This window comes from Mesoplodon mirus (genome assembly GCF_964341445.2).
Source record: "Mesoplodon mirus genome assembly, chromosome: 2".
NCBI lineage: Eukaryota > Metazoa > Chordata > Mammalia > Artiodactyla > Ziphiidae > Mesoplodon > Mesoplodon mirus.
Window position 1 is genome coordinate 150,236,902 of NC_138977.1, and position 23,214 is coordinate 150,260,115.

At 36.0% G+C, this 23,214-nt stretch overlaps 1 protein-coding gene across 8 annotated transcripts in view; it reads left to right on the forward strand.

Annotated features, from left to right (window-relative positions):
* The window catches only part of CAMK2D (calcium/calmodulin dependent protein kinase II delta), a gene marked incomplete at its 3' end in the record, with an annotated part of 288,766 nt that overhangs the window by 178,137 nt on the left and 87,415 nt on the right, over positions 1-23,214 (forward strand). For all 8 annotated transcript variants that reach the window (XM_082611545.1, XM_082611548.1, XM_082611541.1 and 5 more), the window contains exon 5: positions 19,843-19,908. In XM_082611545.1, coding sequence (XP_082467671.1) covers positions 19,843-19,908 — 66 coding nt within the window. The remainder of the gene's footprint in view (positions 1-19,842; positions 19,909-23,214) is intronic.

Consider the following 23,214-nt stretch of genomic DNA (forward strand, 5'->3'; position numbering starts at 1 on the left):
TCCTCATCTATTTCAATTTGGGTACCTGGCAGTAAAGCATCTTTAGTATAAAGAATTGATATAGGAAACATCTTATAAATGGAAACGTAAATATTTAATAGATACAAATGGGAGTTTAAAAGAAACATGAGAAGTGTCTATTTCATGGATTCACTGAGTAATTTTTAAATTCTAAGGCTAGTTTCCTTTTACACCATCACGATCTGTAATATTTTTCTCTAAATTCTTCCCTCCCCCTTTATCCAGCGACTGCTAACGTTAAATTTTGCTTAAGAGCTTCCCTGGTGGTGCAGTGGTTGAGGGTGTTCGTGTTCAAAACATGAACCCGTGTTTGTGCCCTGGTCCGGGAAGATCCCACATGCCACAGAGCGGCTGGGCCCGTGAGCCATGGCCACTGAGCCTGCGTGTCCGGAGCCTGTGCTCTGCAACGGGAGAGGCCACAGCAGTGAGACGCCCGCGTATTAAAAAAAAAAAAAAAAATTTGCTTAAGCAAAATACAAATCTTGATAGGGGTATATGACCCTATGCTGAATTTGCTTGTTCTTTATATAGAGTTGAGTATAGGTATATTCCGACTTGAATAACGTAGTTAAATAGACAACATCCAAGTGATTAAAATAGAATTCTACCACCACCTCTGCTCCCTCTGATCTTGAGAAGTGCCTCCTAGTGAATCATCTTTCCTTCTCCGACATTAGATAACTTCAGAATAGTACCATCCATCAATCTACCCATCTAGCAACCTGCCATCTTAGAGTTGGAGATGTGACAAGACATTGAAACATCCTATGGTTTCCTTTCTAGGGTCCCACAAAATGGTTCAGTATGTCTACAACACCCTCTTCCCTGTGGAGCTGGTGGCAGGAAAGGACAGGATATATAGGAGGAAGGAGAAGTGAGGCTTCTGTCAGAGACAGAAAAAAATGCTCTCAGTGAAGGAAACCTACACATTAGACTTGAAACACCCAGGTCCAGAGCGTCTGAGCGTGCTTTACATTTGGCATCGTGCTAAAGCTGATTAGCATTATAGTGACTTAACATTTGTATTCCAGGGATGAATTGCTATTAATAATAATTCCTACAAATACTGTGTTTAATATGTATATAAGGATATATTTCATCTTTAAATCCGCATCTAAAGATCATGTTGTCTTACTGTTGAATAGTGATGAAACAAACTGTGAATTAGGAGTTTGTAGTTCTGCAGTAATTAATTTAATTAAATTAAGCCTTATATTCCTGAGAACCTAATTGTTTATTTTTTTAATTCCATTAAACCAAATGATTAAACCAATAAATTAAGCACTTAGCCTAGTGGCTTGCACATAATAAGCAACAAATGAATAGTTTTGATTCAGTGCACAATTAATTATTAAGTTTAAGCACATTTCCTCTTACTGAGCTGTTGTGATAAAAAAATGGAGGCAAGCTAAGATTGTATAGGTTCTTGTAGGTGGCTATTAAGTACAAATTTGTTACTCTTTTTGTATTTTAACTTGAATAAGAAACATTAGAACATGCACTTAGAGTTCCGGTGAGAAAATTAGGGAATTTAGGTAATTTGACAGATGATAAGCCGTCTTACATACCTCTTGGAAGCTAGTTTAAATAATGCACAAATACACAAATAGACTATTCATTTTCTAAAATGGTAGTTGAATGATCTAGGCCTAGGTCTGTCTTTCTATTCTAGATAAGCAGTATGCTAAGAAAGTGAGTATAAATGAGATTTCAAATAAGTACTTAACACAATAATTTGCCTGTAGCATGCTGATGTAAGATTCTTAGCTGTTTCTTAGTGGAGCTCTGGCAGAACCTCTAATCTGCAAAGGAGGCAAAGGAGGCTTTATTACCTTTTATTTAAAAGAAATATAGCTTCATTTCCTGAGAAAAATATTCCATAATTCAGAAATATGCCTATTCAGCTAATTAATCTGAATTCCTATAGCTTTACTGTGATTCTCCTTGTTTGTTTTGAAATTCGTTGGACAATTGTATAGCCAATAAAATGTTAGATAAAATTACAAAAGCAAATGGAGCTATGTTTTTTCACACTTATGAAGTAAGTGGGTGTGTGTGCAAGTGTGTGCATACACGTGTGCAATAAATCATTCAGTAATATTCCAGAGACCCAACTAAAAATAAAAAGTAAAGAATAATAAATCTGTTGTCCAGTAGTAAGTGTAGTATATTGGCAATAGAGTGAGTACTCAAGCTGAAACATGGAGAAGAATTTGTGAGGATGAGTGCTAAACCTAGAAACAAGTTACTTATTTGCTATTGACTAAATGAAAACATTGGGAATAAAACCAGAACTAATTTTTGGTATATTTTTAAAAATGAGATTACTGCCCTAGATACCCCTTCAAGAAGCATTATTTCTGTAACCCTGTATGAAAATTAATCCAGCATTATCTTAAAAAAAAAACACCAAAAACAAAAACTAGATTAATTCTAGTTTGATGAGTCTTTATTCAGATATTTGGGAAAATGATGTGATACTAGAATTTAACTTACTACCATTTTCCAGTATGAAAGCATGATCTCTAGAGCATACCAAAAAGAATGTTTATAGCATTGGGGAGACTATAGCTTCTATAAGTCCCTTTAGTAATAGGTATATCCTGGGTATTTATTGTGAACAATGGAAGGAAACCATATTGGGACCAAATAAGAAGAGATTGAGACTCCTATTTCCAATCCTTTTGATCCTTTTCTCTCTCCATCTTTCTCCAACTAAACTCACATTTCTGCCTGGGCATTCCTGTCCCACGTTTCTTCCTGGCCAGCTCTTCCTCATTTATGTAAATTCTTTCCCCAACAGCACGTCAGTCTTCAAGGTTTCTCTGACTCCCAGAAAGAATTTATAATTCTCTCCTCTCTTTTATCCTCTGTGAATTTATTACTCCCTCCTCTCTTTTTGCTTATCCTGTGTACAAAGAGTGTAACTTTTTGAATTCATATAGCAGTGGTCTAAAGCCCTCTGTGAAAATGGAGAAAGTAGCAGGAATTTCTCATAAACTGCAATAGGTGACAAGCTATGAGAGGACCCCCAGCCTTACTGACATTGGGCATCCATTGGTATAATGCTCCAGGGTGGATGGTACTCACTGCTTATTTATCAGTGAGCTCTTACACCATCCACATTCATGTTAATTTTTCTTTCTTTTATCATGCCAATGAGTATTGGGTGGAAATTTTTTTACTTTCAGGTGCACATACTTCCTATATAAATGAGAAGATTTTCTAGTTACTAGGATTACCAGGTCATAAGGATTTAAAAACAGACCTATGCTTTACAATATGTTCCACAGAAAGATACCTTTCGATTTATTTTTCTGCTTTTTCCAATAGATGAAATGCTTGATGATAGAACTTACAACTTGATTCTTTATATCCCTATCTGTTAGTATGGACAAGCCTCGTACATATTAGGGATACAGTTCAGTAATATTTGTAGAATTAGTATGTAAAAAATATAGATGTATAGGTGACAAGCTTAACTTCTCATGATTATTTGTATTATCAGGAAGAAAATGTGAGAACAAATGTGTCTCTAACTGGAGAACTTAGTGGGGAAATTCCTGTTATTCCCTGAATTCACAAAACAACAAGCACCATTTAAAAAAAATATTTACTTTATTTATTTTCTTTCTTTCTTTCTTTTTTTTTTTTTTTTTTTGGCTGCATCGGATCTTAGTTGAGGCATGTGGGATCTTTTTTCTCTTGCGGCACGCCGGCTCTTCGTTTCAGTGCGAGGACTCCAGGGCACGTGGGCTCTGTAGTTTGCAGCATGGGAGCTCAGTAGTTGTGGCATGTGGGCTTAGTTGCCCTGTGACATGTGGGACCTTAATTCCCTGACCAGGGATTGAACCCGTGTCCCCTGCATTGGAAGGAGGGTTCTTTACCACTGGGCCACCAGGGAAGTCCCAACAAGCACCATTTAATAGCTTGCAGCCACATAAGCTTGAGTATTTCCTTTGTAAACATCTACACACCCACAGGGATCCCCAAGAACAATACGTCCTCTGCAGCAGAGAGTCTGTCGGGCTTCTGAAGAGTCAAAACTCATACCTGTCGTCTTGGAAAACCCCAATGTTTTGGAGTATTGTCTTATAGGGATGTATCATTGAATCACTAGGTTCATCTGTCACCTCTATTCCAGGATTCTTTCTGGATAATGTTGGTCAGAAATATGTTAGAATCTTAGTTTGGGAGTATAAATCCGCCCATCATTTATAGTGGCTTTGCTGCTTTCATAAGATGATCCAAACATTTTGTGGCTAAATTCAGGCTCATTCTTCTGGTACCTAAAGCCAACTTTTAGATGAATTACTGAGATATGCAAACTGTTTCAGCCCAATTAACTTGTGAAACAAAACTTAGCTGCAGTGATATTTTTAGTCAAAGGCAGTTGCCCTGGCATTAACAATGAAAACAGGAATTCACAGGAAAATTCAGCAGAACATCAGCAGGAGTCCTAGAGTGGTTCAGTATATGTAAAAAATTAATGATATATAGTTTATAAAGTGATGATGATCACTTAGTAACATTCATCAGAGGGCTAATGGCAGATATTTTTTAAAAAGTGATTATTTTCCTCTGATCATCCAGGCATGATAAATAACAAAATATGAGCAAAAATTGTGGTAATACAAGAGATTTTTAAAATGACAGTGATTTCAATATGAAGGTAAATTTAGAATAGTCACGTCCACATTGCATTGCATGAAACTTAGTCTCATAAATAGCTAAGAGATAGCACAACTATCAAGATTTTAGTTTAGCTTTTATATAGTAGAACTTCTGATAGATTTACTGAATTTCAATTGTGCAGTTAATAGATTTCTTCACAGGACTCAAATTGTTTCCAATTAGGTGGACTTTTCCACTCTTTGAAAAACATATTTTGTAATAGTCTCTTGTGATTCTTTGGAATATCTGTAGTATATATAAATCTATAAATGGTGAGTGCTTTTTTCCTGTTTTTGGCTTTTATTTTTTTTATGCACATTAGAGTATGGGATATCAGGTATCTTGTTAAGATGTATGATATATGTTAGAAATTTTTCTTTCACTTCTTAAAATGAGAATCTATTTTTTATAAGTGTGATGTTATATGTATATGACATATGTAAAACAAATACAATATATATAATTTATAGGAAATTACTAAAAATATTTAGGTCATCAAATAAAGATCAGTGACTTCACTATTTTTTAAAAACTTGCTATAAATATATAAATTAACTTCTTTTTAAAATGTGAAAGGATATGCAGTTAGCTTGGGTAGATGAAGCAGAAAATTAGATAGTAATTATAAGAATGGAATTTTTCTCTCTATGATTTAATTACATTGCAAATTACCTGAGTGTTGAGAGATATTTCTCCTTTGGCCTCACATCTTCAGCTGAAGATTATTATTGCCAAACTGTGGGTCCAGGGTGTAACCAACTCTCTTCAGCCAGATCCCTCACCTCCAAGAGTGTCTTGCATATTTGGGTATGGGCCCAGCTTCAGCTCCAGGGACTGGAAATCCAAGGGACAGAAACCCATGCTTGGCAGGGGAGGCTGATGCCTCAACAGGGCATACACCACAGTCTACCTGGATGGATTATCAGTTTTCTTATTTTTTTCTTTTTATATAGGCATAGGCACTGTGTTGTCTGTTGTGTGTCTTCTCCTGGAGAGCTGAGCGTATTATTTTATCAACTCCTCCATCCTTAGAAAATATGTGCATGTGCAATGCTGGATTTTTGGTGAGCTAAGAGTAGGACTGGTGCAAAGCTGTGTGATTGCAAGTCATCGATTGCCAAGGAGATAATGTGCCCCTTAGCAGGCTAACCCCAAGTCAAAAGATCTGTGATAAGACATGAGAGAGGCAAACAATTCTGCTGATCTCCAAACACAGCTTGCAAAGCCTTAAATTTCAATTTTAAGATTTCCTTTAGGACTTATAAAGAATTTTATAAATGGCTCACACCTCATAGACACTACTGAAAGAGCATTTACTTTCAAATTTGATATGCCTAGGTTGAGAACACTTTGTCTGCCTTACTGAGTGTCCTTGGGTATTCCAAAGGGGTTCTGTGGTCATGGCAGTCATATCTTGGTGAGTTGGGGATAATGTGAACTGAATTACTCATGGAACTTGGTCAGATATGGATAGAGCCACTGTTAGCCTGTTGGTGTTTCTGTGCCATTAGAAAAAGCTCCTGGTATGGGCACTTTGCTTAGAGAGCGGAATAAGGCTGGATTACAGCCCTCCCTTGCCTCCTTGGCTTGTGCCTTTGTATACAACACAAATTGCACAGCCCTTATCTGGTGGCTCTGAATAGGGAGGAATGCTGTCTTTTCTCTTTGCATTTTATGAATAGACAAAATACAGCATGGAAAAGATTTTTCGCCTGACCTGACCTCACACAATTGGCTAATAACAAACCAGTTGATATTATGTTGAATCTACTTCATTATCAATTTGACCATGCTGCCTAAAAGTGAAAAGTAACCGTGGAACAAATTGTTTTAACAACTGGATGATGTAGAACTGTTTATTAATGTTCAAGTTTATGGTATGGATAATTTCCTAAATCCCTCTGGGACCCACAGAGGAATAGGAAGTAGCAATACTTATTTAGTCTGCATTAGATTATACTCTTTTTCATTGCCATCATCATTATTATCATCATCAAATATTTTGATTTAAAAAATTTTATTGTAAAATATACATAACATAAAAATTGCTTAACCACTTTTAATGTCCAGTTAAGTGGCATTAAGCACATTCACATTATTGGGCAACCATCATCACCTTCCATCTGTAGAACTCTTTTCATCTTGCAGAACTGAAACTCTGCATCCACTAAACAATAACTCCCCATTCTTCCCTCTCCTCAGTCCCTGGCAAGCACCATTCTACTTTCTGTCTCTCTGATTTTGACTACTCTAAGTACCCCATGTAAATGAAATCATACTAGCTTATTTCACTTAGCATAATGTCCTCAGGGTTCATCCATGTTGTAGCATATGTCAGAATTTACTTCCTTTTTAGGACTGAGCACTATTTCATTGTCTGCATATACCATATTTTACTTATCCACTGATCAGCCAATGAACACTTGAGTTGCTTCCATGTTTTAACTATTGTGAATGATGCTGCTATGAACATGGGAGTGCAGATATCTTTTCAAGAAACTGCTTTTAATTCTTCGGGGTATATACCCAGAAGTAGAATTGTTGGATCATATGGTAATTCTGTCTAAAAAAATTTTTTTGGAACTGTCATACTGTTTTCCACAGCAGCTGTACCATTTTACATTTCCACCAATAGTGCACAAGTGTTCCAGTTTCTCTGCGTCCTCACCAACACTTGTTATTTTCTGGTTTTTCTTATAGTAACCATCTTAATCCGTGTGAGTTGGTATCTCTCTATGATTTTAATTTGCATCAAACTTTTTTTTTTTAATGCATAGAATTGTGGTCTATTCCTTGCTTTCAGGAAGCATTCATTTTGAAATGTACATCTTTGCAAAATATTGCCTGAGCATTTAAGCAATCTTAGATTAAGGCATCTTGTTAAACCACACACACACACACACACACACACACACACAAATATAATAAGCTTAATGACTGACTTGCTCACTTGAGGAGGTCTGTGATGTTAACAGAACAAAAATAACCTATCTCATTTCTGCATTTGTTTTATTCCATGTGCCCTTAATTGTGGTTAGCAGCACTATTTTCATTAATGTTTTTTCTTGGTCATCAAAGAGGAAAAACAACTTTAAGAATCTGAACTTTTGTTAGTGGTTCAAATTTTTCATCCGCATTTGTGAAAGATGGAATGAGGAGGGGATTAAAAAGCAGAGTTGGCATGAGTTTTAGAATTGAGGGAGGATACAGAAATCCAGAATGATATTGAAGGGAAAGATTGATTACACAGAAAAACAGGAGTAAAGGAAGTGCTCCTTTGAAGGATTTCAGACCCTGCCACCCCAGTCCACTCCCCCACTCTGCTTAATACTACAAGTTGGACAGTGCCAATGAATACATTGTCCTGCTTTAGTATCCCACACTGAGCGTCCCCCACTGTGCTGCCTTTCCTTCTGGCCTGACTCAGGTTTTGAATGGAACACTTCCAATAGCCTGTCTCAGTTTTATTATCTCTACTGTAATTCCTAGTATGACTCAACAAATCTATCTACATCAGAATCAATAAGAAACTCTTTGGACCTTCGATTAAAGCAACTCTCAGCCTTTTTTGATTTTCATCATACAATTTGGCATCCATTCAGAAAACCATTTCTGGTCAACCTCAGATAATCTACTACTTCAGAGGTGTTATCAAATACTGGGCATTCAGCTAGAAAATAACTTACATAGTAACTTGATCTTAGCTAAAAAAAGATACTAACGGTGGCATTAACAATGAACCAGAATTGTGTTTTGAATTCGTCCATCCCAAGTTTTCATCAGCCACTTCCATGCCCACCATTGCCACTTTACCAGAACTGGCTGACAAATCTCATCCTGCTCATGTCGTAGTTGCACTGCTTGATTCATCTTAAAACTCATCATTCACCAAGAAATTTGAATGTTTTTGAACATATGAGAGGGGCATAACCTCAAACAGAAGTTGAACATATAGATATTCTTGATCTCTGTACTCATTTATAGTAAAAAAAAAAAAAAAAAAAAAAAAAAAAAAAGAGGTATATGGGTTCCGTTCTTCAAAAAATGGAATATAATAATAGCTAGTTATCTCCTGAGAATCATAAAATACCATGTTTTTTTTTAATTGTTTATTTTTTTATACAGCAAGTTCTTATTAGTTATCTATTTTATACATATTAGTGTATACATGTCAATCCCAATCTCCCAATTCATCACACCACCACCATCCCCCCACCACTTTCCTCCCTTGGTGTCCATACATTTGTTCTCTACATCTGTGTCTCTATTTCTGCCCTGCAAACCAGTTCACCTGTACCATTTTTCTAGGTTCTGCATGTATGTGTTAATATACGATATTTGTTTTTCTCTTTCTGACTTACTTCATTCTGTATGACAGTCTCTAGATCCATCCACATCTCTACAAATGACCCAATTTAGTTCCTTTTTATGGCTGAGTAATATTCCATTGTGTATATGTACCACATCTTCTTTATCCATTCATCTGTTGATGGGCATTTAGGTTACTTCCATGACCTGGCTGTTGTAAATAGTGCTGCAGTGAACATTGGGGTTCATGTGTCTTTTTGAATTATGGTTTTCTCTGGTATATGCCCAGTAGTGGGATTGCTGGGTCATATGGTAATTATATTTTTAGTTTTTTAAGGAATCTCCATACTGTTCTCCATAGTGGCTGTATCAATTCACATTCCCACCAACAGTGCAAGAGGATTTCCTTTTCTCCGCACCCTCTCCAGCATTTGTTGTTTGTAGATTTTCTGATGATGCCCATTCTAACTGGTGTGAGGTGATATCATAGTTTTGATTTGCATTTCTCTAATAATTAGTGATGTTGAGCAGCTTTTCATGTGCTTCTTAGCCATCTGTATGTCTTTTTTGGAGAAATGTCTATTTAGGCCTTCTGCCCATTTTTGGATTGGGTTGTTTGTGTTTTTAATGTTGAGCTGCATGAGCTGTTTCTATATTTTGGAGATTACTCCTTTGTCTGTTGATTCATTTGCATATATTTTCTCCCATTCTGAGGGTTGTCTTTGCATCTTGTTTGTAGTTTGCTTTGCAAAGGCTTTTAAGTTTCATTAGGTCCCATTTGTTTATTTTTGTTTTTATTTCCATTTCTCTAGGAGGTGGGTCAGAAAGGATCTTGCTTTGATTTATGTCATACAGTGTTCTGCCTATGTTTTCCTCTAAGAGTTTGATAGCGTCGGGCCTTAAATTTAGGTCTCGACTCCATTTTGAGTTTATTTTTGTGTATGGTGTTAGGGAGTGTTCTAATTTCATTCTTTTACATGTAGCTGTCCAGTTTTCCCAGCACCACTTATTGAAGAGACTGTCTTTTCTCCATTGTGTATCCTTGCCTCCTTTGTCATAGATGAGTTGACCATAGGTGCGTGGGTTTATCTCCGGGCTTTCTATCTTGTTCCATTGATCTATATTTCTGTTTTTGTGCCAGTACCATATTGTCTTGATTAATGTAGCTTTCTAGTATAGTCTGAAGTCGGGGAGTCTGATTCCTCTAGCTCCGTTTTTATCCCTCAAGACTGCTTTGGCTATTTAGGGTCTTCTGTGTCTCCATACAAATTTTAAGATTTTTAGTTCTACTTCTGTAAAAAATGCCATTGGTAATTCAATAGGAATTGCATTGAATCTGTAGATTGCTTTGGGTAGTATAGTAATTTTCACAACATTGATTCTTCCAATCCAAGAACAACATGATATATCTCTCCATCTGTTTGTATCATCTTTAATTTCTTTCATCAGTGTCTTATAGTTTTCTGCATACAGGTCTTTTGTCTCCCTAGGTAGGTTTATTCCTAGGTGTTTTATTCTTTCTGTTGCAGTGGTAAATGGAAGTGTTTCCTTAATTTCTTTTTCAGATTTTTCATCATTAGTGTATAGGAATGCAAGAGATTTCTGTGCATTAATTTTGTATCCTGCAACTTTACCAAATTCATTGATTAACTCTAGTAGTTTTCTGGTGACATCTTTAGGATTCTCTATGTATAGTATCATGTCATCTGCAAACAGTGACAGTTTTACTTCTTTTCTGATTTGTATTCCTTTTATTTATTTTTCTTCTCTGATTGCCATGGCTAGGACTTCCAAAACTATGTTTAATAATAGTGGCAAGAGTAGAAAACCTTGTCTTTTTCCTGATCTAGAGGAAATGCTTTCAGTTTTTCACCACTGAGAATGATGTTTGCTGTGGGTTTTTCATATATGGCTTTTATTATGTTGAGGTAGGTTCCCTCGATGCCTACTTTTGGAGGGCTTTTATCATAAATGTGTGTTGAATTTTGTTGAAAGCTTTTTCTGCATCTATTGAGATGACCATATGGTTTTTCTTCTTCAATTAGTTAATATGGCGTATCACATTGATTGATTTGTGTATATTGAAGAATCCTTGCATCCCTGGGATAAATCCCACTTGATCATGGGGTATGATCCTTTTAATGTGTTGTTGGATTCTGTTTGCTAGTATTTTGTTGAGGATTTTTACATCTATATTCATCAGTAACATTGGTCTATAATTTTCTTTTTTTTGTAGTGTCTTGGTTTTGGTATCAGGGTGATGGTGGCCTCATAGATTGAGTTTGGGAGGGTTCCTTCCTCTGCAATTTTTTGGAAGAGTTTGAGAAGGATTGGTGTTAACTCTTCTCTGAATCTTTGATAGAATTCACCTGTGAAGCCATCTGGTCCTGGACTTTTGTTTGTTGGAAGATTTTTAATCACAGTTTCAATTTCATTACTTGTGATTGGTCTGTTTATATTTGCTAACTCTTTCTGGTTCAGTCTTGGATGGTTATACCTTTCTAAGAATTTGTCCATTTCTGCCAGATTGTCCATTTTATTGGCATAGAGTTGCTTGTAGTAATCTCTTAGGATGCTTTGTATTTCTGCGGTGTCTATTGTAACTTCTCCTTTTTTGTTTCTAATTTTATTGATTTGAGTCCTCTCCCTCTTCTACTAACTTTGGGTTTTGTTTGTTCTTCTTTCTTTAGTTCCTTTAGGTGTAAGTTTAGATTGTTTATTTTGAGATTTTTCTTGTTTCTTGAGGTAGGCTTTATTGCTATAAACTTCCCTCTTAGAACTGCTTTTGCTGCATCCCATAGGTTTTGGATCACCATGTTTTTCTTGTCATTTGTCTCTAGGTATTTTTTGATTTCCTCTTTGATTTCTTCAGTGATCTCTTGGTTATTTAGTAACGTATTGTTTAACCTCCATGTGTTTGTGTTTTTTACATTTTTTTCCTTGTAACTGATTTTTAATCTCATAGCATTGTGGTCAGAAAAGATACCTCATATGATTTCAATTTTCTTAAATTTACTGAGGCTTGATTTGTGACCCAAGATGTATCTATCCTGGAGAATGTTCCGTGTGCACTTGGGAAGAAAGTGTAATCTGCTTTTTTTGGATGGAATGTCCTATAAATATCAATTAAATCTACCTAGTCTGTTGTGTCATTTAAAGCTTGTGTTTCCTTATTTATTTTCATTTTGGATGATCTGTCCATTGGTGTAAGTGAGGTGTTAAAAGTCCCCTGCTATTATTGTGTTACTGTCGATTTTCTCCTTTATAGCTCTTAGCAGTTGCCTTATGTATTAAGGTGCTCCTATGTTGGGTGCATATATATTTATAATTGTTATATCTTCTTCTTGGACTGATCCCTTGATCATTATGTAATGTTCTTCCTTGTCTGTTTTAACATTCTTTATTTTAAAGTCTATTTTATCTGATATGAGTGTTGCTACTCCAGCTTTCTTTTGATTTCCATTTGCATGGGATATCTTTTTCCATCCCCTCACTTTCAGTCTGTATGTGTCCCTAGGTCTGATGTGGGTCTCTTGTAGGCAGCATATATATGTGTCTTGTTTTTGTATCCATTCAAGGAGCCTCTGTCTTTTGGTTGGAGCATTTAAACCATTCACATTTAAGGTAACTATTGATATGTATGTTCCTATTACCATTTTCTTAATTGTTATGGGTTTGTTTTTGTAGGTCCTTTTCTTCTCTTGTGTTTCCCACTTAGAGAAGTTCCTTTAGCATTTGTTGTAGAACTAGTTTGATGGTGCTGAATTCTCTTAGCTTTTGCTTGTCTGTAACGCCTTTGATTTCTCTGTCAGATCTGAATGAAATCCTTGCTGTATCTCATTACTCATAGAGTAATTTTGGTTGTAGGTTCTTCCCTTTCATCACTTTAAATATATCATGCCACTCCCTTCTGGCTTGTAGAGTTTCTGCTGAGGAATCAGATGGTAACCTTATGGGAGTTCCCTTGTATGTGATTTGTCATTTTTCCCTTGTTGTTTTCAATAATTTTTCTTTGTCTTTAATTTTTGTCAATTTGATTACTATATATCTCGGCGTGTTTCTCCTTGGGTTTATCCTGCCTGGGACTCTCTGCACTTCCTGGACTTGGGTGGCTATTTCCTTTCCCATGTTAGGGAAGTTTTTGACTCTAATCTCTTCAAATATTTTCTCTGGTCCTTTCTCTCTCTCTTCTCCTTCTGGGACCCCTATAATGCGAATGTTGTTGTGTTTAATGTTGTCCCAGAGGTCTCTTAGGCTGACTTCATTTATTTTCATTCTTTTTTCTTTACTCTGTTCTGCAGCAGTGAATTCTACCATTCTGTCTTCCAGGTCACTTATCCATTCTTCTGCCTCAGTTATTCTGCTATTGATTCCTTCTAGTGTATGTTTCCTTTCATTTATTGTGTTGTTCATCTCTGTTTGTTTGTTCTTTAATTCTTCTAGGTGTTTGTTCTTTAATTCTTCTGTGTCTTTGTTAAACATTTCTTTCATCTTCTCAATCTTTGCCTCCATTCTTTTTCCGAGGTCCTGGATCATCTTCACTATCATTATTCTGAATTCTTTTTCTGGAAGGTTGCCTATCTCCACTTTTTTTAGTTGTTTTTCTGGGGCTTTATATTTTCCTTCCTCTGGTACATAGCCCTCTGCCTTTGCATCTTGTCTGTCTTTCTGTGAATGTGTTTCTTGTTCCACAGGCTGCAGGATTGTAGTTCTTCTTGCTTCAGCTGTCTGCCCTCAAAACACCATGTTTTTATTCCCTTCTCAATCTCTAATCCAAGTATATGCCTTTATAATGAATTCAACAAATACTTCCTGAATTTGTGATCAGACATGATTTGTTCACAGACAAACTCTCTCTTATGGGAAAGATACTATAAGATCCAAAACTGAAATATATGATTTCCAGGGGAAAACTGCCTGAGAGATACCTACTTTCTTATAAAATATAATGGTAAGTGATATGATATCAGGAGCATCAACATTATGGCGTTGATATGTGATCATCCCACACGTCTGCTCTCCATGCAATATAAAACCCTGGGATCATTCACTTAATGAGCATTTATTGAGCTTGTCACAGGCACTATGTGTCAGCACTTGATATTTTATAGTGAAGAAGCAGGAACAGATTTTACCCTCCCAGAGCAACCATACAGGTAGAAAAACAAACATTAAACAAATGTGTACACAAATAAATATGTGATTATAATGGTCATAAGTGTTATGGAGTATAATACAGGGTTCTAAGGGGGTAAGATAACTTAGATGAGTAGGGGGTCTGAGGATATAAAATTTAAACCAAGTTTTGAAGGATAAGAGGGATTTACTCACCAAATAGTAAAGGTAAAGATGTTGGGAATATTCTGGAAGAGAGAGCAGCACGTGAAAAGGCCTGGGGATGGGAAGGAGCTTGGTGCACTTGAGGAACTTGAGAAAGACTGCTGTGGTTGGAGCAGGATGGAGAGGGGCAGAAAGGAGGGTCAGAAGACATGCCAGTCATGTAAGGATTTTGCCTGGAAAAGCAGTGCACAGGTATTTAAGAGCTTCATGTAGCCATGAGACAAGATTTGATGTACACTTAAAGCTACTGTCTGGGGAATTGATGGCAGAGGGGCAAGAGAGGAGATGGTGCCAATGAGGAGGCCATTGCAGTAGTGCAGGTGACAGACAGTGATGACTTGGACTGGTGACATTAGAGTGGAGATGGAAAGAAGTCCTGATTTAAGATCCATTTTGGAGATAAAGTCAGCAGGATTTGTCTAGAGATTGGTAGATAAATAATATGAAAGGTAGTTGAGCCTCTTTACCCTCAGTTTCTAGCTTAAATATGGATTAAACCATAAAATTGTGGACTGGTTTCATTCATCCATTTAATTATTTGATAATCTATTTACTCAATAAAGATTTATTAAGCTCTTTCTATCTGCTAGACATGCTATAAAGTACTGAGGATACAGTGTTCCATCATAGATGTCTGCCCAGAGATTGGCTTGGTTGACTATATATGTTAGAAGATGGTGCTAAGAAGGCCTGACTTTTCAATTGTATCTCCATAGGCTGTTCCCTTAGCTCAGTGGTTCTCATCAAGGACACTAGGGGGACCTTGGGGTGACTGGGAATAGTGGGATTGACAAGGTAGTGCTACTGGCACCTATTGTGGGGCCTGGTGCTGACAGTCTTGCCTATTCAAGGGACCATCCCGCTTGGTGAAAGATTGTCTGGCCAGGAAGACCAGTAACACTCCTGTTAATGAACCGTGATCAGCTTCACTCTGACCAGCCCTCAGCAGCAGTTGGTCTTACTTTAATCTAAGAATTAAAGGGGATATAAGTGGGAATGCCTTTATGTCACTGTTCTTCCCAGTCTTTTCACATGATCCTTTGGGCTCTCCAGAGATCTTTGACCTGCTCTTCTGCTGCTCTCCAGCTTGTGTCCAAGGGGAAACAATTAGGGTAGCACAATGGGAATAAGCAAACCCTTTCTTTTTTGTGTTGTGTGTTCTTGGGAAAAGTCCTTAACCTCCACTAATTCAGTGTCCTTGTGTATAAAATGGAAATAATATCACTAGTATCTACCTCATGAGGTTGTTGTGTTACAACCCGTAAGGACTTAGAACAGTACTTGGGCTTGGCACAGGGTGAGCTTCCAATGGATATTTGCTGTTATCGTTCAACAGTATGGAAGGCAGTGTGCCGGGCACCGTGCAGGTAACACAGGCAAACACGTCACCACTCACAGCTTCTGCCCGGGAGGTCACTGGAAGACACACCCATTACCCAAATGCAAGTCAGCGTATGAAATGTTTTTGGACAAACAAACAAAAAATGTGACTATGGTGATTCTTTGCTAACATGACTTCTGCTGTCTCTGTTCAGAGCCTTGGATTTCAGGTCCGGTGGCCTCTGCTCATTGGGTTTGTTCTTCAGCTTTATACTTGGAATTCCAGGGGGAATTACTCCTTTTTCTAGGAGACACTCCTGGCCCTGCCTTGGAGAGATTGCCTCCTCACTGTGCGTTAGCTGGGCCCTGCTCTGGGCTCCTGTTTTCCAATGTGGCTACAGCCTGAGGTTCACGGATTTTGCCCCACTACCTTGGGCATGCTCTAATCTTTACATCGGTGTTGGTTCTTGAGTTAATGTGGCGCCATTTTCTCTTCCAAAGTCCAATCTTTGACATCTTGGATGCTAGCAGCTGCTCTCAGTGTCATAGTAAAAACTGTAATCTTCAAAATTTTATAAATGTTTTATTCAAGGTGAAACTACTTTCAACTATTTCTGATATAATTCACAAATATATATACAAGGAGCATGAATAATTCATTCTTGCTGGATAACACAAAATGAATCAGCATTCCCATAAATAACAACAGCAATGACAAAAATCTTTTTGATATACGGAGTCTCATATTTTCACAGTTCTAGAGTTATCATTTTTTCCTGTAAGCTCTAATGTTATAGAGGTTCATAAATGATAATTAATGCTTCAAATATATAATTGATATACCTCATATCATACAGATCCCTGACACCAATTTATTTGCAAAATTTCTAATTAATTAATCTAACAGTTTATTCATGAGACTGATTTAATTTGTGACTTTGTGTGAAACTTCACATAGCATACTAAAATTTTTCCAAAATCTGTAATAACTGCTGCTTAATTTTGTGCTCCATTAAGCAATCATGTGAGTATAGAAATGTGTTAAAGTTAAAAAATTCAAGTTTCTCTTTAAGACAGTGTGTTCTATTAGAACTCCATTTTTTTCCTTCTCAGACATTTATCATACATATAGCAAAAATGACAAAATGGCTTCATTTGCACAAGGATATTTTTAAATAATGAGAAAAATGAATGCTAGAAAATGAGAAAGAGTACTGTCAGAGACAGTTGACTACATAATCTCCAACTCTACGTAAAACTCTCTATACCCCTTAAATTTGTTTAATAGTTACACCTGACTTTTCAGTATTCTTCTTTAGATACAAACCCCTTAAGAAATAAAACCTATTGTCATGTATGGCTAAATTTTAGTGTTTTCCTTTTTCTTTTTAAGCACATGTAAACTCTAAACTTATAGTAGATGGGTAGCATGATTTTCTGACTTGGTTAATTCATTTAATCATTATTTCAGTACTCATTAATTGAACAAATGTCATGTCTTAGTTGCTGGGTTGGGTGCTAAGGTACCAAAGATCAGTAAGTCCTGATCCTACTGATTTAGGATCTGACAATTCTCATGGAGTATATAATATATTTAAGAAGCTACTATATATGCAGTAGCAATTTTATTAGTGAAAATGGACTTTTTAATCAATATTTGTTAAACACTTTAACAATCCAAAATTGTTTGTAATATATACAGATTTTCTTGGTACCTGTGGTCAGAAACAAAGATAAATATGAATATATATCATATCTACGTTGGTCACATTCAAAGGAAGAAATCCCACAAAACTGTTATTATCATTATAGAGACAGTAATAGATTTGTTGGAAGTTCTTTCTGTCTAATATTTAATTACTTTGTATCATAATTTGTCTAGGGCACACTGTATGATTGTGTTAATATCATAGATTCTAATTGGGAGAAAAACTTAGCCAGTAAATGAAATTACATGTACACATAACCATAGTTTTCATAACAAGCCCGTATGAAGCTTTAAATAATCATTTTAGATGTCCATTTTATATGTAGAAGTAATAGAATTGAAAATAGTAACTTCAACATTAAAGGACTTATAAATATCCAGAATGCAATGGAGATGGGGAAAAGTTGGGTAAACTTTCAGACAAATTTACAGTTTTTAGTATCATATCTTTTCATTTAGGAGAGGAAAATACAGACAAGAGTAATAACTGGTGATCCCTGGAACATGTTATCATTTGATGATATTTCAGAACTTATTAAAGTAAAAAAACAAGAACAACAACAAACTATCTTAGATTAATTTTATCTCACACTCTCTAATGTACATACAGCAAGTTTTATACCTTCACTCGATGCTTGACCAAATGACTCATACCTTCTAAATCTCTAGAAAAATGGACAGTGTAATTATGGAAAAGGCTGTACTGTATAGTGATTGAAAGTATGGGCTGTGGAGTGGATGGCCTGCCTATGCCACTCAAGGCTGTGTAAAATTGGTCAAGTTACTTAACTTCTCTGTACTTCCATTTTCTCATCAATAAACTGGGCTAGTGGTAAAACTGTCCTAAATTATGAGAATTTATCAGTTAATATAAAGCTTAGCACACAGTGTGTCACATGGTAAGCACTCAATAAATGTTAACTCTTATGAGATTAAACTCCAAAGCTGAAAGTTTCTTTTAAAATCAAGTCAGATCATAACAGAGGAAGGAATGACTGATAAATACATAAGAAAATGATTCATTTCACTAATACTCAAATTCGTATTAACATGAGCTAACTTTTTTCCAGTTAGATAGGCATTTTCGTTTATTGACAATAACCATTATTAGTAATGATGTGGGTCTGTCGGTACTTTCAAAATGTTGGAGGTACCACCATTTTGGAAGGTAATTTTCCTTGTCTTCCCAACAAAATTTTAAATGTGGATACTCTTTGACCCAGTAATTTTACTTTTAAGAATTTATCTTCTAATAATACTATCAAAGATGTTGTGCACACACGCATACACACTACTTATTTTAAATAGGGAAAAAAATGCTTCTGACATGAAACAGTGCCCATAATTTAAAGCAAAATGAAAAACATGATTAGCCTAATTTTTGTATATTGCACAATCACACTTTAGTGAGAAAAGTGTTTCTTTGTGTGTGTTTGCAAAGGGAAAAGTATAAATGTTAAAAGATAAAAAAGTTGAAAGGACACGAGTAAAGTTAAAGTCAGTTTATTTCCGGGAGTGGAATTGGGATCAAGAGATAGGGGAGGACTTGGTACATTTCCATATTTTAAAATTTTACTACAAAATTACATGACTTTTTAAAATTTAAAAAGTCATTTTTTAAGCAGGGAGAAGAAAAGTCTAAGCCAGAGAATCACTGGTTAGGGAATTCTAGCCCCAAAGCAGTAATCTATTGGACCTGGAGAAGAAATGAATCCCAGGGATAGTTACATCTCCTTATTTAGAAAACCTCGAAGTCCACAGTCTGAATGAACTTCCTGGAGTAACCAAATCTAGTTGCTGAGTTGTGGGGAAGTCTTCACTTTATTAAAAAGGGCAGACAGATATGGCTCCTTCCTAGCTGGCAAGGGGTCACTGCTGCCTCCCAGGCACTGCCAAAACCTGAGTCTTAGTTTACCGGCAAAGACATGGAACATAAAGGAAATTGCTTTACAAGGAAAATCAAGCACTCAGCCCCAAAGTGGTATGTATTTTGGAAGACCACCTCTAGCCCATAAAGGCAAGTTCATTGCAGTTTAAAAAATGAGCCCCTCCAGAGAAATGCAGCCTGCAAACTCCCACTCTACACCCATGATATGTGTTATCCTCTCTTTTTGTTCAGAAAATGTTCCTAAATGCTTCCACATACTTTGTCAGACCTCATTTAATATTTAGAGAATTGAAGAGTTTCATAGAAACCATTTTCTATAAGATATGTCTGAGTATAGTTATGGTATACAGAATATTGTATCCTTGGGATCTAGTGATACAAAGGCAAACAGAAGAGATGGAAATGTTTAGATTAATATAAATTGATCATTATGGAGTCTTATAATGTTTTAATATGCTCTATGTTTTGATAATAATTTTTAAAATAATCTGAAAACATATATTCTATATGAACACTGGTGCAAATCTATTGATGCCTATTTTTTTCTTCTTTTTAAATGTGAATATCTTGTTTGTCTTCACAGAGTTACTGGAGGTGAACTGTTTGAAGACATAGTGGCGAGAGAATATTACAGTGAAGCCGACGCCAGGTAAGTGACTTGCCCTGGGCAAGATACAAGGCTCAGCACTCAGATGACACTTGTTCAGTATATCTCTCTACAAATATATTATGATGCTTAAGATTATGAGACTTTCATAATACCATCTTGGACTTTTCTTGATGAGACCCTCTTAATTGATATTTCTCTCTTAAGGATGTCCAAGATGATTCTTCGAAGAAAAAAAACAAACAAACTATGAATCTGGCCTAAACTTTATTTTTATCTAGTATCTATAGTTAGAATACCTTTTTTTTTTTTTAAAAAAAGCCTAACTGGAATGACTTATAATAAAGAAATATAGTTTTTTTATCAAAGTTATGAGCTCTCTAGATGTTAGGCTGCCCAGTATGGTAGCTACTAGTCACACATGACTTTCTTTTTTTTAAATTTATTTTATTGAAGTATAGTTGATACTATGTTACAATGTTGTATTAATTTCTGCTGTACAGCAAAGTGATTCAGTTATATGTATATATATTATTTTCCTTATTCTTTTTTGCTATGGTTTATTACAGGATATTGAATATAGTTCCATGTGCTATATAGTAGGACCTTGTTGTTTATACATATGACTCTTAATTTCAATTTCAATTAATTTAAATTAAATTAAAATTTCACTTCCTCAGTTGCACTAGCCCCATTTCAAGTGCTTAATTGCATGAGTGGCTAGTGGCAACCGACTGGATATAGCAGATATAAAGCATTTCCGTCATCACAGAAGTTCCATGGACAGCCCACGTCTAATCAGAGGTCATAAAAAGAAACAGACTCCAAAAGGCCCAGTGGTCTCCTTCAGGCATTATGAGCTGTTTAACGCTTTGGAAATTCCATTAATGTCCTTGGAACTCTCACTTAAAAAATATTTATTCAGGTACTTCAGAGGGTTCAAGAGGATTTCCCAATCTTACTAATTGGCAAAATTTTTACAGAAGTTAAAAATGGCTAACATTTTGTCTAATTTGAGACTTCCAAGGCAATGTTTTTGGAGTGAAGTAACATTAATCTACTTGCTTAGACATTACTTAGACTGTATGGTGTTAATTTCCTTGGCATTTCTTACATATACTCTGCAGTTGGAAAAATCTGGCCGTGAGTACTTGGCTCATTATTAGCAATATAAATGAGGTTTTTCTTTCTTTTTTTTTTTTTTTTTTTTTTTTTTTTTTTGCGGTATGCGGGCCTCTCACTGTTGTGGCCTCTCCCGTTGCGGAGCACAGACTCCGGACGTGCAGACTCAGCGGCCATGGCTCACGGGCCCAGCCGCTCCGCGGCATGTGGGATCTTCCCAGACCGGGGCACAAACCCATGTCCTCTGCATCAGCAGGCCGACTCTCAACCACTGCGCCACCAGGGAAGCCCAATGAGATGTTTTATATATATTCAGTTACTGATGGTCTGTGCCTGCTGGTTCTCTATCTAATGCTTTCAGAGCTTCCTAAGGCTGCTAATCCCCCTGTAGCCTGGCCTTCAGCAGATAGTCAGCTGATAGAAGGTTCCCCTTCCCTCCAAAGTAGCACATGTATACACAGGCTCACTTCTAAATTTCTAATTAATCTTTTCAGTTTAATGCTACTGTTTATGACATTTTGTGAATCTTCTCTGCACATGACTACACTCCAATTTTTTAGTGGAATTTTTCCTGCCAAAGTCACATAGAAAGTTCCATATCACTTATGCTATAATGAGTGAATCATCACTTGTTCAGTTTAAGCCAGATCCTCACATTAGGCCTCTGAAAAGGGCCTCAGAATAGCCTTGGAAGTAGCTATTTGCCCACTTTCCAAAAGAGTAATCTTTTTAATCAAGGTAATAAAAAAAGTTAGGGAATTTATTTCGCTTTTCAAAGTTATGTTAAACAGGTTGTTCCTGTGTTTCAAAATATTGGTTGAAATTAATCTAGAGACCATTTTCACTACTGAGCAGCCCTACAGATAACAAGATAGACCCTTGGTTGGTTGGATCATTTCATATGCATGCTTATATTAAATTTTGGAATTTACTATGGGATACATTTTAGGATAGGTCCCACACATAATCAAGGAGAAGAAACATTCTCTTCTCAACTACAAGCATAAAGAGCAAATAATTTGTAAAAATCTGTTTAGTACTAGTCCTCAAGAAGTTAAGGATTGAATTCATTCTCACTGGTAACATATGGTGAAGTTTATTTAATATGAATTCTTGTCTACTTCTTTATTTTCTGTTATTCATTAATCCCAATAACTTATACCAGTGGTTTTGAGATGAGAGAGTGAAGTATTCCTAAAAAGTAGTATAAAGTGAACATATGGTAGAAGGAAAAAGAGTCATATGATTTAACAGATAATTACCAACACTCCAATAAGCTGTATAGTCAAAAACAACCAATATGAAGCTGTTTTAGTGATACACTTAATCGAGTTAGAGCTAGAAAATCACAACCATGATCAATTTTGTGACATATTGTAATAAATCAGATGGTGATTACTTCTTTTTAATTCAAGAATTTACTTTGGAGTAGTAGTATTTTGTACATTAAATGATTGAAAATATCCTCATTAAAGTATTTGCTTAATCCTTATGAATGAATGTAGAATGAATGAATGTCTGTATATACCTGCATTTGAATCACATAGTGAACTTGTACAGAATTCATCAGTGTGATATGTTCTACATTACTGTATGTCATATGACAGCTCATGGGACCTTATAGGTGCCCATCGATGACGTCTACCATAGAATTTAATTAGCAGTCTATTTGACATCAGTGAGCCTTTAATAAGAATAGCATAAGTTATGCATTTTAACATAGTAATAAGCATAAGTTTTCCTTCACTGGGGTGTATGAAAATGTGTCTAACAACCACCAGTGCTCCAGGGGATTTTAAATTTTATTTATTTTTTGTAAGTTCTTAGCCCTTCCCCAGAGTATGACTATACTGAAGAGGAGTTTGTTTTATGCCATGGGTTTACTTTAAATTCTCCCTGTTATTGGAGACGTGCGTTAGTTTTCCTATTAATATATTATACAAGCAGCACCATTTCTAAGTCAAAATGGTAAATGTCTCCCTCCATTTTTTTTTGACCTTTGTTTCACCTGCCACTTCATCTGTGTTTACCCTCTTGTTTCAACACCTATGTTTAATTGTGACCTCAGATTTTAAACAGTTTAGATGTGTATGAGAAATACCCATAAATTTTATTTCACTGAAGAATTTCCCCAGAACATTGTGGGAATTATTTATAAAATTTTCTCCCTGAATATGGAAATATTGACTTCTGTATACAAGTGATTTAATTTATGGAGTTGCAATG